General features: G+C 51.0%; 1 protein-coding gene across 12 annotated transcripts in view; it reads right to left on the bottom strand.

The window, feature by feature from the left end:
* Positions 1–17653, bottom strand: part of COL23A1 (collagen type XXIII alpha 1 chain) — a 359675-nt gene that overhangs the window by 50201 nt on the left and 291821 nt on the right. For 11 of the 12 annotated variants that reach the window (XM_017896147.1, XM_017896154.1, XM_017896152.1 and 8 more), the window contains exons 4-5: positions 3954–3961; positions 1555–1581 (exon numbers count right to left, since the gene is read on the bottom strand). In XM_017896147.1, the coding sequence (XP_017751636.1) occupies positions 1555–1581; positions 3954–3961 (35 nt within the window). The remainder of the gene's footprint in view (positions 1–1554; positions 1582–3953; positions 3962–17653) is intronic. The other variant, XM_017896150.1, reaches the window with a different exon arrangement.

Here is a 17653-nt window from a genome sequence, read left to right as displayed (position 1 = left end):
ACAAGCCCCCTGCCTCTCCCCTGGGGAAGCAGGCAGCATCTTCTCTGATGCTTGAGGCTGTGGCTGTGGACTGCTGGGTCACTATTTGCTCAGAGGAAACAACGGAGAAGAGGGAGAGAAAACCGCTCACCCACTCCCCCCTCTCCCCTCTGGACCTGTGAATACAAAGTAACTGGGGCAAAGGGAACTGGGTCGTGCCAGGAGTGGTTCTGTTAGTCTCCGGTCCTCCCGAGCTGGTACTGGTACAGCGAATAATGCCAAGACACGGGGATGAACTTTGCAGCAAAAGCCTGTGCTTCCTCAAGACGCTGGACACCCAAAGGTCCGGGCTGCCGTGCCCAGGAGACGGAAGCCTGACCCTGCCTAGTCAGAAGAGCAGCTGGGGACTATGGCAGGGCCCTAACCCCAGTGTGTGCCATGGGATGAGGGTGGATCACAGCTGTTTTTCACATTGCATTCTTACTTCCGCGGAGTCTGAGAGGCCAGGCTGTTTGCTGCTGGGGGAGCTGCCCTGACTGCCTGGGAGATCCCAAACTTTACTCAGCCCAGCACGGGGCCACTCTGGCATTAAGTCAATGTTCCCCAGAGTTACCACCAAGTCCTGGAAGGCTGGGTTTGTGACACATTTTGTGCCTTCATCTCTGCATTCACAGAGCAGAAAATTAAAGCTCAGAGAAGGTGAGCACATTCTCTAAGGTCACTCAGCCAGGAGGAAGCAGAGTGGACGCCATGCCAAGTCTCCCTGGTGCTGGGGCTGGACTCCTCTCCTCCACTGCAGGACCAGGGACCACCCCTCTTCATTGCCAGCCGTCCTGACTGCACAGATCTGGCCCCTGAATCAGCCAGCATTTCCCTCCTTGCGTCTTCCTGCCCTGGAGGCACAGAATGAATCTGCCCCTCCCTTGATGGCCCTGCCAATCTCTTCTTCTGCTGGGCTCCCCCTGTTCTTTCTGATGTCTCAGGACCTCCGGATGCTGCTGCCACGACCCTCAACCCCTGTGCAGGACCTGGCGGTGGCACAGCCACACTGTGTCTTGCTGCTGATGTGGCACTCACTTGGCCTGGGTTGGGACATGTATTCCAAGAATGTGCTAACTTTTGGGTTAATTTTAAGAGATCTGCCAAGGGATGACACCACAAGGCCAAACTGGAACCAGCCAGTCTCCTGTTATCGAGTGATGACGAGGAGTGGTGGCTGGGACAGGGAGTCCTCCGCCCACTGGGAAGAGGCCCAGCCTGTCCAGTGGAGCACACCACAGTGCGGGGGCTGGACTGCTGGCTCTTGGCTGGACTTACTGAAGAAGCAGTGCTAGGTGGACTCAGTGCCACCCAGACACCTGAGCGAGGTGCTCTGCTTTGCCTTCAGGGCAGCCCTGGAGATCTGTGCAGCCCTGGAGCTCACGCGAATCCCCTCCACAGAAAGACCACTACTGCTGAGGAGCAGAGGAGACGAGGAGGAGACAGGAGCGCAGACAGAGTTAAATCAAGGCTCAGGGAAAGAGTATTGGTTTAAGAGAAAAGGGCGAAGAGAGCAAAAAATAAATGACAAATTACCGGGTAGCCATCTCGTCCTGATTGCCCCTGTGGTAATTAATACGTCATTAATAATCAGACTTTCGGCAGAAACCATATGGCAACACTTAGAGCTCAGTCAGGGCCCCAGTCCCGCACCGCCCCCGACAGCTCAGCCGGGGCCCAGTCCCGCGCCGCCCCCGACAGCTGGCTGGTGACTTGCTCTGAGGGGAGGACTCAAGGGCTCCAGGGGTCTTGGGGGCAGAGCAGCCCTTTCCTGCCTCGGAGGGCCAGGCTGGTGGGACCAGGAGCCTCGGGGCTTTATCGGGGTCCCAGGCATAGTCACATGAGTGTCCTCCCCACGCTGGCCGGGCAAAGAGTAAATGCCACGTGGGGACGTGGGGTTCTGGAGGGTGGAGCCACAGCCACATGACCCAACCAGGAACCGCAAATGCTCCTTAAACTGCGCCTGCAGAGAGGCCTGGAAGACAGCCTGCTTCCTCTCAGTTGCCACTGGGATGGGGTGAACCAAGAAAGCGAGCCTTAGAAGCCAGGACTACGGGGGGTGTTCACTGTGGCCGGAGGCTTCTCTGCCCCCTAGTTCTGGTCCCTGGAGCAGTGACCACCCTGCCTGGGTGCCACACTTTGGCACCCATCTCCTTGGTCAGACCCTTGCAGGTTTTGCAGCTCGAGAATTTCTGCATTTGTTTAATCCATTTAATATTTTCACTGCCAAGTTAAAAAAACAAACAAACAAACAAACAAAAAACACTCCATAGCCCCCGGCGTTAGGTACTTCAGCAAGTTCACCCACGCCAGCCTCCCTGAGACAGCCAGGAAGAACTCAGCTGCCAAACATTGCTTGAGGCCAATAGATCAACACAATCCTGTTGGCTTGCGTGGCTCACGGTGGGGCTACATGCACCGAGAAGCCCAGGTTCTGAAGGGCACCGACCAGGAAACGAATCACGGTATGTGGAAGTAAAAAATAAAATGGTTCATCTGAAAGAAATTCCTTGAGAAGTCTGGTTTTGGCTCTAGCTGACTGTCAGTGTGCTTCTTGAATGGATTAGTTGGGATTTATCGGGCTCTGAAAAACTGACAGCGTGAATCAAAGGCAGGCACATCCTTTGCCCTGGAGAATGAATGGGATTTCTAAGGCCACGTGCAATCCCTGCATTCAAAGCTGCCTCTGGCCGGCCAGAAGTTCAACGGAGCCACCCAGTGCTTCCCTCATACCCTTCACATCCCTCACAAATGCAGTGACATCTCCCTCCTGCTCCCATGCAACGCCCTCACCAGCCAGCTGTGCTCACAAGGTCTCAGCTGTCTGAGCCACATTCTGGCAAAGAAGAAAAACGAACCCCAGGGTCTGGTCAAGCCCGACTCATTCCTGGGACAACTGCCCGTCCTCTGCAGCCCTTTCTGCCACAGCATGGGGCACCGCAGCATTTAGAAACATCAACTGCCACAGGGCATTTTTTTTTTTTGGAGACCGAGTCTCGCTCTGTCGCCTGGGCTGGAGTGCAGTGGCCGGATCTCAGCTCACTGCAAGCTCCGCCTTCCGGGTTTACGCCATTCTCCTGCCTCAGCCTCCCGAGCAGCTGGGACTACAGGCACCCGCCACCTCGCCCGGCTAGTTTTTTGTATTTTTTAGTAGAGACGGGGTTTCACCGTGTTAGCCAGGTTGGTCTTGATCTCCTGACCTCGTGATCCGCCCGTCTCGGCCTCCCAAAGTGCTGGGATTACAGGCGTGAGCCACCACGCCCGGCCCACAGAGCATTTTAAAACTATGGGCATGGCGCTAGCATCTCTGTGTACCAAGGGGAGCCCAAGATTTGGCAAGGAACAGCCAGGCTTGTGCGCTGGCTCTCTTGCTAGGAAAATGGTCACAGAACGTTTCAGTGTACAGGTCAAGCCTGTGGAATTCTGTGCCTGCATTCATCTACAAATTAAAAAACAACATGACTCCTGTATAGGACTGATTTTTTTCCCCCAAAACACATTTTTTTGTTTTTGTTTCTGAGACGGAGTCTCGCTCTGTCTGTTGCCCAGGCTGGAGTGCAGTGGCTCCATCTCGACTCACTGCAACCTCTGCCTCCTGGGTTCAAGCAATTTTCATGCCTCGATTTCCCAAGTAGCTGGGATTACAGGCACCCGCCACCATGCCTGGCTAATTTTTGTATTTTTAGGAGACATGAGGTCTCACTATGTTGGCCAGGCTGGTCTCGAACTCCTGACCTCAAGTGATCTGTCCACCTTGGCCTCCCAAAGTGCTGGGATTACAGGTGTGCGCTACTGCGCCTGGCCGCTTTTTAATAGGACTGATTTTTTCTTGAGGACACACCTCCCTAACCAAAATTATGTTCATGGAATTGCAACAGAGAGAGAACCGAACATCTTATCTTTCAGAAGTAGACAGCACAGTCCAGGACACTTACTGGAGGACCTGCAAAACACAAGCAGAGAAGCCACAGTCAGCGTCGAAGGCAGAGTCCCCTCGCCCGTCCTCAGCACGGCTCCTGGCCACTTCTCCCTGGAAGGCTTTGATGTTGCCATGGCTGTTTCCTGCCATGGCCTGAAGCTGGGGGCAGAGCAGAAGGAGCACCTTTGCTCTTGGAGAGCCCGGGGTGGTCCCAGGGGTGGTGGTGACAATTCCCACAGGCATGGGTGTATGCACTCATGTCACCAGGCAGCTTTGGGTTCTGGCGCTGAGTAGGAATCAGAACTTGTTCCTACTTAAAGAACAAGCTCTGGTGCTCCTGAGGGGATGGTTAGTTTCTATTGAGGGGAGACAGGGGAGCAAACATTTTGGACAGAGAGAATACTGGGAGGAACAGCAGATGGGTGTGGCTGAACAGGCTTTTTGGGGGAGGGGTTCCTGCTGCCCAGCCCCAGGGTTAGAAATGCATGAGGAGTAGCAGGGGCTGGGGCTGTGGCTGAGACTTGTCTACCAGGTGAGGGCTCACAGAGAACCCTGATGAGGCCCACGGGGGCTTCACCTCACAGCTTGCAAGGCATGTAGCATACCCATTATTGCATTTGACCTTCCCAACCATCTTTCGTGAGAGGTCTGATGAACGTCTCCATCGGACAGCGGATAACGCAGAGGCTCACAGAGCCGCGACTTGTGTGGGGCCACATTGTTGATTAGGGGTGGAGTGAGCGTGTGCTGGATGGAAGGAGGTCTCCCAACTCTGCCAGCCCTAGGCGCTGTGCACTGAGCCATGCCGCTGGCAAACCAGACCCCAAACCTCACTCGAGGTTACCCGGGGAGGCAGCACCCAGCAGTCAGTGACCAGCATGATTTATATGTCCCAACTATGAGCCAGGAGCCATGGGGGTAACTCACGGGACCAGTAGTGAGTGCAAGAGGCAAGAGCCCTGACTCATGAATGTTGATGAAGCAGACAGATCCCGAAGAGGACATCTACACAGGGAGAAGGCCAGGAAGCTCCAAGCACAGCACAAGGGCCCTGACCCAGGCTGGGCCGAGTCCAGAGGGTGAGAAAAGAGGAGGGAGGAGTGTTGCAGAGATGGACAAGCTCAGAACATGCCAAGATCATGGGCTTTTGAGGAGCCAGGAGAAGTGAAGGCTGCTGCAGTGAGGGAGGGCCAGAGAAGGCAGGGCCGGCCAAGCCTGGGGGTTTGTTTCCATGTCATGGTCTGGGGGGCTTGGTTCTAAGGGTGAAGGGGAGTCAGTGAAGGGTTCTGCATGGAGGAGTGATGGGGAGGGACAAGAGTGCACCTGGAGATGCGCCGAGGTGTCCCTGTGCAAGTGCTGGTGGGTAAAGGGGAGAATGGAGACTCAGGAGATGTTGGTCAGAGGAGAGATGGGGCTCGCACAGCAGCAGTGCATAGAGGAAGGAGAGAGATGACAAGGATTTTTGGCTTGAAACACTGATGTACTCATACCCAAGAATGATGACATGGGGGACAGTGGTTTCCCCAAGTCTAGATCAGAGGCAGAGCAGAGCAAGATGCTGGCAACCTGGACATCCCATTGAGCTGACTCCTCACTGTCAGCCAATGACCTTGATTCCTATTTTCCAAAGCAAACAAAAGCTGCCGGAAAGGTTCACCATCACCTTTCCAACACCGGTTGTACACAGCTGTGCCTGTACCTGCACCTCAGCCTGCACCTGCATCTGTACCTCCCCCGTGCCTGCACCTGCATCTGCAACTATGCCTATACCTGGACCTGCCTTTCCACCTGCCCCTCCCCCTCGATCTGTTCCTGCACCTGCACCTGCACCTGCCCTCCTCTCCGTGCCTTCAGGTTAACTCAGAGGAACTGACCCCACCTTCAATTAGGCCACTGTCCCCTCTGTATTGCCCAGAGCCTGGCCCCATCCACAGCCCCTCTGGATCTCAGTCACACTTGCCCTCTCACACAAGTCCTGCCCAACAGCTCTGAAACACGCTCTAATTCCTCGGATGGCAAAGCCATCCCTTGGTCGCACACCCCCTTCTACTTCTGCCCTTCCTCCGCTCTCTCCCTCACAGCAAGAAACAGTGGGAGGCGGCTTCAGAGGGGCAATGAGGTGGGGCAATTGGGTAGGGCCTTGAGCAGAGAGAGGATGTGACCTGGCTCATATTTTAAAGATCCCCCGGTGTGGGGTGGCAGGGGTAGAATGCAGAGGCTACCGCATGCTGCAGAGGAGAGAGGACGGTGGCTCACAGCTGGTGGTGGCAGTAGAAGTGCTGGATGTGGTTGGGTTCTGGATTGATTCTGACAGCACAGCCAAAGGATTTCCCTAGTTTTGGCTTGAGCAACTGAAAGGATGGGGCTGCCATCAACAGCGGTGGGGAGATAGTGGTGGGACAGGCTCAGCTGAAGGGGTCAGAAGCTTGGCACACGTGGCACGGCTGGAAGTAAAGAGAAGATCAGGAAGTCCTGGAAGCGAAGTGGAGAAAGTGTCCCAGGAGGGAGCGATCGCCTGTGCACGGGGCAAAGGAACTGCCCTGCAGATGGGTCAAGTAAGAAGACCAGGAACTGGACGCAGCAATGCAGACGCACGTCTGGGGAGTGACAGGAGTGGGGTCTGATGGGAGAGGGTTTCAGAGAGAAGGGGGGTGAGGGATGCGGACAGCGGGTGCTTTTGAGGAGCTCTGCAGCAAAGGGGAGGAAATCAACAGTTGCTTTGTGGGGGTGGGGCCTGGCGATGGGTATTTCTTTAGGATGAGCGACATGGCCACGTGTTTGTAGGAGGTGAGTGGTCCAGCAGAGAGAGAGGATTCGGCGTTGGGGGAGAAGGGGAGATTCCTGGGGCAACGTTCTTGAGGAGGTGAGAAGGGCTGGCTCCTGGCGCTGGCACAGATGGGGGCCTGGACAGTCCATCTGTGGAGATGGCAGGAGGAAGAGTGCTTGGTGCTGCCAGGCATGTGCCATGGAGGTGGGAGTTCAGGCAAGTTCTCTTCTGATGGTGCCAACTCTCCCAGTGAAGCAGGAAGCAAGGCCGTCAGCCTCAGGTGATGACAGTGCAGGAGGTGTTGGGGGACTGAGCGGGAGAGGCTGAATGGGTTGGACAATGTGGCCTCAGCCAGGTGGCAGAAAGGGCTACGGGGGCTGGGGGCGTTTCTCTCCAGCTGGGTAATCTGCACACACCGAGTGGAGCATGTGGAGGGGGCTGGGTTCCGTCTGGGGTGGGGCTTTTGCTGAGTGAGGACGAGGGAGGAGGGAGGAGCAGGGAGGTCTGGCATGGGGCAGCTGGCAGGATTCCAGCTGGAGGGGTGAGGGGCAAGGGCCTGGGATCCATGGATCTGAAGGCTGGAGACAGAAGGGTTGTAGGGGTCAGGGAGAGGGAGTGGGCTGGAATTTGTGAACTGAGAATCTGTGGATGCTGCATTTATATCGGGCAAGACCTCGGGAGGGAGAGGTTGTGGTCAGAGGAGGCCAAGTCTATCAGAGGAGAGGAGGCCATGGAGTCCAGAGGTCAGGCTGTGTAAGGGGCTTCTATGTGGCTATCAAGATTCCTAAGAATTCACCCAGAAGCACTGTGGGAGAGAGCGCTGGTGACCCAGGGGCTGGCACCGACTAGCAATGAGATGGGTGCACCTGGGATCAGAGATGGCTTCAAGAATGACGCCCCATCGCCACCCCAGTCTCCCATTCTGGGGCCAGGGTCATGTTTCTCAAAATGCAGATCTGATCCTGACACTTCCCTCCTCATCGTCTTGTTCCTAAGACAAAGGCCCGAACCCAGTGGTGCCCTCCACATGGTGATCTGCTGCCCCAAATCGCTACCTAGCTCCCTCCTCAGGGCCTCCACACCTGAACCTCTGGGAACAGTAGGGGGAGATGTGTTATAAGCGCTAGTTACCACGAAACAATGAAATTGGATCCCTGCCTCAGCATCAACCAGGATGAATTCCAAAAGGATCAACGATTTTACAGGTTAAGAAAACTATAAAAATCCTACAAGAAAACGTGGGAATACTCCTTTCTAGCCTTGGAGAGGGCAGGCTTTTCCACCTATGGTTTGTAATCCAGAAGCCATAAAAGACAGGCTTGATTGATCCAACCATATAAACCCAAAAAATGTCTGCAAGGCAGAAAGTTTTGGAAGCAAAGTCAAAGGCCAACCTAGGCCAGGCGCCGTGACTCGTGCCTATAATCCCAGCACTTTGGGAGGCTGAGGCAGGCAGATCACTTGAGGTCAGGAGTTCAAGATCAGCCTGGACAACATGGTGAAACCCTGTCTTTATTAAAAATACAAAAAAACCCAAACAAAACAAAACAAAACAACAAAACAAAAAACCAATTAGCCAGCTGTGCTGGCGTGTGCTTGTGATCCCAGTTACTCGGGAGGCTGAGGCAGGACAATTGCTTGAACCTGGGAGGCAGAGTTTGCAGTGAGCCGAGATCACATCACTGCACCCTGGCCTCGGTGACAGAGTGAGACTCTGGCTCAAAAACAAAGCCAACCTAGGAAACATATATCTAACTCAGGTCACAAAAGCTAGATACCTTGACATAAAAACATTCGTACAAGACATCTCTCAAAACATCAGCAACTTAGTAGAAACAATATATCCAAAGATATGAATGAAGAAGTCACAGAACAGAAAATACAAATAGCCTTGAAATATCTGGATTATGAACAAGGATTAACTTCTGTAGCTACAAGTGCTAATCTTCATAATAAAAGAAGCGAAGGTTAGAATTATGATCATATCAGATTAAAAAAATGAAAAAAGTCTCATGACCTACTGTGTGAAGGGCAATGAGGACAGTCACCTTACACACTGGTGAGAGGATCAATTGGAACCTTCTCTCTAGGGAGTGATCTGGCAATACTTAGTAAGATTTAAAATGTATGCCAATTGCCACAGCAATTATCCTCCTAGAAATGTATTCTGAAGCTATGTTAACACATATGTAAAAGGAGAGGGGTATAAAAACAGTCCTTATCACAGAAGTGTTGAGATAGTAAAAGTATTAGAAATGGCACAGATAGAACTGATTAAATAGAGGATGGTACAGCTGCAAATGGAATACTATGCAGCTGTGAAAAAGGTAATGTTCTGTAAGTTCTGAGATGGAACGATCTCCAGGGCGTATTGCTGCATTTTAAAAGGGTATAGAATGGCATGCAGTAGAAATGATTTGTAGACTTTTGTTTGTATAAACAGGACATCTCTAGGTGTGGGTGCAAGGAAGTGATCATCAGGGTTGCTTCTGAGTAGCGGGGCTGAATGGCCAGAGGGCAGGAGCGGCAGACAGACTGACCTCTCACCCTGGGCTCTTTCACACCATTGGATATTTGTGTATGGCTCACGGAGTCAAAAGCGTCAACACACTTGACAGTGGCGGGAGAAAGCTCTGTGTCTTTGTCTGCTCCTCCCAGCTTTTGCTGCCTTTCCTCACACTCATGTCCAAGCTGCCTCCAGGGAAGCTCAGGCTGGGATTATTATTCTGAGAGCCTGAGGTCCTGAGAGCAGAGCCCTGGGGACTGGCGTGAGGTGCAGCCCAGACGAGACGAAGGAGGGGCTGTAAGAGTAACCATCGCTCCCTCCCTGAGCACTCATCATGCGCTGGCAGCTCCATGAATGCGTTCCCCAGACCATCATGTAACCCCTGCTTCAACCTCACTAGGTGCATTTTACAGATGAGGAAACTGAGGCCCAGAAAGGCTACCATGCCCAGGGTCACGTCCTCTTCTGACCTTCCCCAGGTCAGAACTGTTCTGGCAGAAAGAGCTCTAACGTGTACTGAGCTTCCCCTGAGGTCCCTGGGAGGGTGTGTGGTGTGTCTGAACCACCCGGCTGGTGAGGCGGTAGTCCAGCTGAGGCAGTCCCGCAGGACCCTGAACCCATGGCACCATCCATGGTCTCCAGATGGGGTGGCAGAGCGGGAATGGCAGCATTCCGGAGACTGATCTCCTTGCTAGCGGGACAGGCCACATCAAGCTCATCTACAGGACTTTAAAACACACTGCCCACCAGTTCTCTTGGGCCCTACTGGCACCATGTCACCAGGCTACCATTGCTTCCTGCCAGCACCATAATCACAGCCTCCTAATCTGACTCCTTCTCCTGGGTACGCAATCCCACCAGCCAGAGGGGCATTTAAAAAATGCCCAACCCCTTCCCAGGGCTTCCCGCAGCACATGGAATGAAACCTCCTGGCCCAGCCTTCCTGCATGGCCCAGTCCTTGCCAGTCTCCAGTGCCCTTGGGCACCGTGCTCTGCTCCACCCTTCCCTCTCAGTTCCCCAGGCTGCCAGCTCCCTTCAGCCTCAGACATTCACAGTGGCTATGTTCCTGCAGCCGGCATGGCATGGCTCCATTGCCACTCCCTTGGACAAACCTTCTACAACGGTGACATCCGAAGATGTCAAAGACAAGGCCGGGCGCGGTGGCTCACGCCTGTAATCCCAGCACTTTGGGAGGCTGAGGAGGGTGGATCACCTGAGGTCAGGAGTTTGAGACCAGCCTGGCCAACATGGCGAAAACCCATCTATACTAAAACTACAAATATTAGCTGGGTGTGGTGGTGGGCACCTGTAATCCCAGCTACTCAGGAGGCTGGGGCAGGAGAATCGCTTGAACCTGGGAGGCAGATGTTGCAGTGAGCCAAGATCAGGCCACTGCATTCCAGTCTGGGCAATAGAGTGAGACTCCATCTCAAAAAAAACAACAAAAAACAGAGATGTCAAAGACAAAGATGTCTCCCACCCTCCCCGCACTGGTTTCTATCATCTTTCCCTGGTTATTTCCTTCCATGCGTTTGTTGCAATCGGTAGTGATGATTTACTTGTGGGGCAGGGACTGTTTCTGTCAGTCCCTGGCAAGGCACTTCCCTGAGAGGGACCACATCTGCCCAGTTCATGCTGTCTCCTTGCTGCCCAGATGGGAGCTGGGCAGGCACAAGCACTTAGCCAGCACCTGCTGAATGGATGAGGGCCGAAAAGGGCAAGAGCGCCTGGAGGCTCTCTTTTCGGAGGCATCGCATTTTCGGAGCCCTCTGCACTTGACTTCATGTACTAGGTTTGTGCTGTGGCTGCCACAGCCTCTGGAGATGGACTGTATGGCCTGAAGCAAGCTGGGCATCCAAGAGTGATGGATGAGACAGAGGGGTTGGTCCAGGCCAGCCAGGGGTTCCTGCTTACAAAGTGAGCTGGCTGCAGGGCTTCCAGGTGACCACAGGGTGGTGCCCCGAGGCCCAGCCCTTCCGCGCGAGGCCTTCAAACGTGTTCCAAGCATAGGATGGTTCCACTGACTTTGCTGTCAGGAATGTGGGAGCCATTCAGTAAGAGCCAGATGACCTGGGAAATAGGTGAACGCACCTGATGAAGTAGAGGGTTTGATGATTCTGGGGCCTCTTGGGCTGAATGGATGTGGCCCAAGAGAGTTCCTCAAACTGGGAAACTTGCCCATTCACACCTTGGGGTTAGGAGCAGGTGGGCAAGCTGCTTGCTGTGTTACCAGGTAAGCAGAGGTGCGTGGTGGTCTTGGGAGCCCCCGACGCCCAAGCTCTCAGCCCCTCTGGGAACAAGCATGTCTCCAGTGTTTCCCAAAGGGCGTGTCCAGCCTTCCTGAAATGCAAACCAAGAGGAGTATTTCCCACAGCCTGGCAGGGGCCAGGCCTACACAGCAGGAGGTGAGGGCTGGCTTCAGTGGCCTGAGGCTGCCAGGGTCACTGTCCCTGCTCACAGCCCCACACCTGCTCCTCTCTGTTGGCCCTGGACTCCTAACCTCCCCTCTGCCTGGGACCTGCTCTCCCTGGTCCTGACTGAGCCTCTCTTCCTCTCTCATTCAGCCAGCTCGGGTAAGATGCCGCACCCTGGCTCCCAGCTCTCAAAAGCCTGAACCCATTCCCAGAATAATGACAACAACCTTTAGGGACTTTTCCCCAAAGGAGCAGAGTGGGCCAGGCTGGTCTCGAACTCCTGACCTCAAGTGATTCACCTGCCTTGGCCTTCCAAAGTGCTAGGATTACAGGTGTGAGCCACCACACCCGGCCTCCTTTTCTAGTTGTTAATATGGGAAGTTAGCCTATTGATTTGACTATAAAATCCTTACAATAAAACATAGGAATAAATCTTCATGGTCTTGAGTTAGGTAATTGATTCTTAGAGATAACACCAAAAGCACAAAGTACAAAAGAAAAAACTGATAGATTGGACTTTACCAAAATTAAACTGGGGAAAAATGAAATTATACATGTATCTCAAACCAAATATAAAAAGTCAGTTCCATATAGATTAAGGATTCAAATGTAAAAAGTAAACATTCAGAAAAAATATGAAAGAGTATCTTTTTTCACTGGAGATTGGGAAAAATTTATTTTTTCTTCAACTTTTAAGTCCAGGGGCACATGTGCCAGATGTGGATTCTTTAGAATGTTCTATGCATGAGATCACGCCATCTGCAAACAGAGATCATTTTACTTCTTTTCCCATATGAATGTCTTTAATGTCTCCTTTTTGCTTAATTGTCCTGGCTAAAACCTTCCACACAAAGTTAAATAGTAGTAGCAGAGGAGTGAACATCCTTGCCATGTTCCTGATATCAGGGGTAAATTGTTCAGTCTTTCACCATTAAGTATGCTATTAGTTAGCTGTGGGTTTTTCATAGATGCCCTTTATCAAGTTGAGGAAGTTTATTTTTAAATTCTTGATTTGTTGAGTGGATATTTACTTATTTATTTATTTAATGATGGAGTCTCGCTCTGTCACCCAGGCTGGAGTACAATGGCGCGATCTCAGTTCACCGCAACCTTTGCCTCCCAGGTTCAAGCGATTCTCCTGTCTTGTCCTCTCGAGTAGCTGTGACTACAGGCATGCACCATCACACCCAGCTAATTTTTGTATTCTTAGTACAGATGGGGTTTCACCATGTTGGCCGGGCTGGTCTCGAACTCTTGACGTCAAGTGATTTGCCCGCCTTGGCCTCCCAAAGTGCTGGGATTACAAAGTGAGCTATTGTGCCTAGCCTGAGTCACTTTTTTAAAATAATGACAGGTTGTGGATTTCATCAAATGCTTTATCTGCATTTACTGAGACGATCATGTGGTTTTTATCTCTTATTCAATAATATGATGTACTGCATTGATTGATTTTGGATGTTAAACCAACATTGCATTTTTGGGTTAAATCCCACTCGGTTTATAATCCTTTTGCTGGATTCCTTTGCTTGTATTGTTGAGGATTTTTATGTCTGTGTTCATAAGAGACATTGGTCTATAGTTTCTTTTTTTGTGATGTCTTTGTCCAGTTTTGGTATCAGAGTTAATCTTGCTTCAGAATGAGTTGAGAAGTGTTCTCTCCATTTCTATTTTTTTTTTTTTTTTTGAGACAGAGTCTCGCTCTGTCGCCCAGGCTGGAGTGCAGTGGCTGGATCTCAGCTCACTGCAAGCTCCGCCTCCCGGGTTCACGCCATTCTCCTGCCTCAGCCTCCCGAGTAGCTGGGACTACAGGCGCCCGCCACCTCGCCCGGCTAGTTTTTTGTATTTTTTAGTAGAGACGGGGTTTCACTGTGTTAGCCAGGATGGTCTCCATCTCCTGACCTCGTGATCCGCCCGTCTTGGCCTCCCAAAGTGCTGGGATTACAGGCTTGAGCCACCGCGCCTGGCCTCCATTACTATTTTTTAAAGGGTTTGCGAAAGATTTATTAATTCTTCAAGTGTTTGTTAGAATTCATCAGTGAAGCCATCTGATTCTGGGCTTTTCTTTGTAGAAGTTTTTTGATCACTGATTGAATCTTTCTCTTTGTTACAGGTCTATTCAGATTTTTGACTTCTTCTTGAGTCAGTTTTGGCAGTTGTGTCTTTCCAGGAATGTGTCCATTTCACCTGTTATCTAATTTGTAGGCATACAATCGTTAGAAGTGTTTCCTTTTAATCCTTTTCATTTTTTTAAGGTTGCTAGTTATGTACCTTCTTTCAGCCCTGATCTTGGTAATTTGAGACTCCACTGTTTTTCTTAGTCTAAAGGTTTGTCAGTTTTGTTGATCTTCTCAAAGAATCAACTTTTGGTTGTGCTGACTTTCTATACTGTTTTTCTATTTTCCATTTCATTTCTTTTTACCCTGATTTTATGATTTTATTTCTTTTGCTTGCTTTGGGTTAAGTTTGCTCTTATTTTTCTAGTTTATTTTTATTTGAGACTAAGACTGGCTTTGTCGCCCAGGCTGGAGTACAGTGGCACGATCTCAGTTTACTGCAACCTCTGCCTCCTGGGTTCCAGGGATTCTCCTGCCTCAGCCTCCCAAGTAGCTAAGATTACAGGCACGCACTACCACACCAAGCTAATTTTTGTATTATTAGTAGAGAGGGGGCTTCACCATGTTGACCAGGATGGTCTAGAACTCCTGACCTCAGATGATCTGCCCACCTCGGTCTCCCAAAGTGCTGGGATTGCAGGCATGAGCCACCGCACCTGGCTACTACTGTCCTTCAATTTTCTTTTCTTTTTTGAGACAGAGTCTTGCTCTGTCGCCCAGGCTGGAATGCAATGGCATGATCTCGGCTCACTGCAACCTCGGCCCCTCCAGGTTTAAGCAATTCTCTGCCTCAGACTCCACAGTAGCTGGGATTACAGGCGTGTGCGTGCCACCACGCCTGGCTAAATTTTTTGTATTTTTTCTTTTTTTTTTTTTTCAGTAGAGATGGGGTTTCACCATCTTGGCCAGGCTGGTCTTGAACTCCTGACCTCGTGATCCAACTGCCTCGGCCTCCCAAAGTGCTGGGATTACAGATGTGAGCCACCGTGCCTGGCCTCAATTTTCAAAGATAGTTTTGCCAGGTATAGATTTCTTTGTTGATAGCTTTTTGAGACGGAGTCTTGCTTTGTTGCCCAGGCTGGAGTGCAGTGGCCGGTTCTCAGCTCCCTGCAAGCTCCGCCTCCCGGTTTCATGCCATTCTCCTGCCTCAGCCTCCCAAGTAGCTGGGACTACAGGTGCCCGCCACCTTGCCAGGCTAGTTTTTTGTATTTTTTAGTAGAGACGGGGTTTCACCGTGTCAGCCAGGATGGTCTCAATCTCATAACCTCGTGATCCACCCGTCTCAGTCTCCCAAAGTGCTGGGATTACAGGCTTGAGCCACCGCGCCCGGTCAATAGTTTTTTTTCCTTTTGTCACTTATTGAAAATGTCATCCTACTGCCGCCTTTTGGCTTTCATGGTTTCTGATGAGAAACCAGCTGTCAGTATTACTGAGCATCCCTTTTCTGTGATATGCTATTTCTTTTTCTTCTTTCTTTTTTTTTTTTGTAGAGTGATATGCTATTTCTCTGATGATGCTTTCAATATATATATATTTTTGAGACAGAGTCTCACTGTGTTGTCCAGGCTGGAGTGCAGTGGCATGATCTTGGATGACTGTAACCTCCGCCTCCCAGGTTCAAGAGATTCTCGTGCCTCAGCCTCCTGAGTAGCTGGGACTACAGGCACGTGCCACCATGCCTGGCCAAGATTCACTTTTTTTTTTTTTGGCTTTTAGCAGTACAGCTATGATGCGCTTAGGTATGTATCTCTTTGAGTTTATCATCCTTGGAGTTTGTTGAGCTTAGATGAGTAGATTCATGGTTTTCTTTAAAATTAAGAAGATTTGGCCATTTTTTTCAAATATTCCTTTGTTTCTTTCTCTCTCTTCTCTCCTTCTGGGACTACCATTATGTGTATGTTGGGACACTTGATAGTGTCTTTAGGGCTCTGTTCATTTTCCTTCATTCTTTTTTCCTTCTGTTCCTTAGGCTGGCTGATATCAACTGACCTATGTGCAAGTTCTGATTCTATCTTCTGTTGGCCCAAATCTACTGTTGAAGCCCTCTACTGAATTTTTCATTTCAGTTATGGTACTTTGTGAGAGACTGGGGCTCTAAGACAGGTTTTTAATGGACATGTACAGAGCCCTGCACATGCATGTGCCTTCCACATACCCAAGAATAAGCTGGAGCTTTTCAAGGCTCCTTTGAACATCTCATTCCCTATATTTTTATTTTAAGTTTTCTTTTCTTTTTTTTTTTTTGTAGACGAAGTCTCGCTCTGTTGCCCAGGCTGAAGTGCAGTGGCACGATCTTGGCTCACTGCAAGCTCCACCTCCTGGGCTCAAGCAATCCTCCTGCCTCAGCCTCCCCAGTAGCTGGGACTACAGATGCCGCCACCACGCCCGGCTAATTTTTTGTATTTTTAGTAGAGACGGGGTTTCACCGTGTCAGCCAGGATGGTCTCGATCTCCTGACCTCATGATCCACCTACCTCGGCCTCCCAAAGTGCTGGGATTATAGGCGTGAGCCACTGTACCTGGCCTATTTTAAGTTTTCAAGTCATCCACTGGTGTTATCACCTCAAGCAGCTTCAATGGTCAACAATTGCTGCTGATTATTTTTGTTAAGCACCCTGGGGACAGGGCTCTTCCTTCTGAGCAAGCTGTGCATAGGCCACCTAAAGACAAGCCTTGAGTATGGTACTTTTCCATGGAGCTGCCTGACAAGTCAAATAGTGACAGCTCTCTGGGGATGGGCATTTGCAAGCTTCCAACCTGTTCTGCTTCCTCCAGCGGTTGCTAGTTTTCACAAACAAGTATGTGGTTGTGACATGGCTGGGTTTTGTGTTTTTCTTTGCTTGTTTGTTTGTTTTTTTGAGACAGAGGCTAGCTCTGTTGCCCAGGCTGGAGTGCAGCGGCACAATCTCAGCTCACTGCAACCTCTGCCTCCTGGGTTCAAGCGATTCTTGTGCCTCAGCCTCTGAGTAGCTGGGACTGCAGGTATGTACCACCATGCCTGGCTAATTTTTGCATTTTTAGTAGGGATGGGGTTTCATCATGTTGGCCAGGCTGGTCTCAAACTCCTGGCTTCAAGCAATCCACCTGCCTCAGCCTCCCAAAGTGCTGGGATTACAGGTGTACACCATGCACGGTTTTTCAAGCTGTTTTTGAAGGCTACCATGGAACTTGAGAGAGAACATTAAAATGCTACAAATCTCACTGTTCTTATCAATAGCAAGATTCAGATATTTCCTGAATAAACATTTCTTGGGCTGCTGCAAAACTTTTGTTCATTTCTAGAGTTCTGAAAAGGTCAGTCTTCTCCATTGTTTTTGCTCCTTTATGGAGGAGATCTTCAGAGTTCCTCATTCCACCATTCCAGAAGTGTTTCTTCCATTGGATTTTTAGAAAGAGTTTCTTGGGGACAGGGCAGATAAAAGGCCCTAGCACGGAAACCGCTGATGCAAGGCTAACAGCTGTGGAGAGCTGGTAGTGCCCCCATTTGTCTCTGTAGGTTTGTGTAGGCACTGGCCAAGCAGTCTCCTAACTGTGTTCCTCATTTGTCCGCAAGGCCCTCTTTCTCTCTCCCTTCTCTCCTCCTTCCCATCAATAAGCATTTATGGACCATCTCCTGAGTAGGGGCCTAGCCCAGCCCCTGCCCTGAGGAGCCCATGCTTTGGTGGAGAAGCAGGACAACTCTGCAGACCAGGCCACCGCCCCAGGTGTGGGAAGCGCTGAGATGGAGGGAGGTATCTAGGGCTGTGGGAGCAGGGGAGAGTGACGGACACTCTTGAGGATAGGAGGGTCTGGGAGGACAGAGGATCCTGCCCAAGACCCTTAGAAAGAAAGCGGACCCCAGAGTGCAGGCGCAGTTCTGGGATTCTCCAGCTAAGAAGCCAGCCAGGGGAAGGTGGGAAATCCATTCCATTTCA

This window comes from Rhinopithecus bieti, unplaced genomic scaffold, assembly GCF_001698545.2.
Source record: "Rhinopithecus bieti isolate Rb0 unplaced genomic scaffold, ASM169854v2 scaffold_26546, whole genome shotgun sequence".
In the NCBI taxonomy this organism is placed as follows: Eukaryota; Metazoa; Chordata; class Mammalia; order Primates; family Cercopithecidae; genus Rhinopithecus; species Rhinopithecus bieti.
The sequence above is the reverse complement of the archived record's forward strand: the minus strand, read 5'-3'. Positions and strand labels throughout refer to the sequence as shown.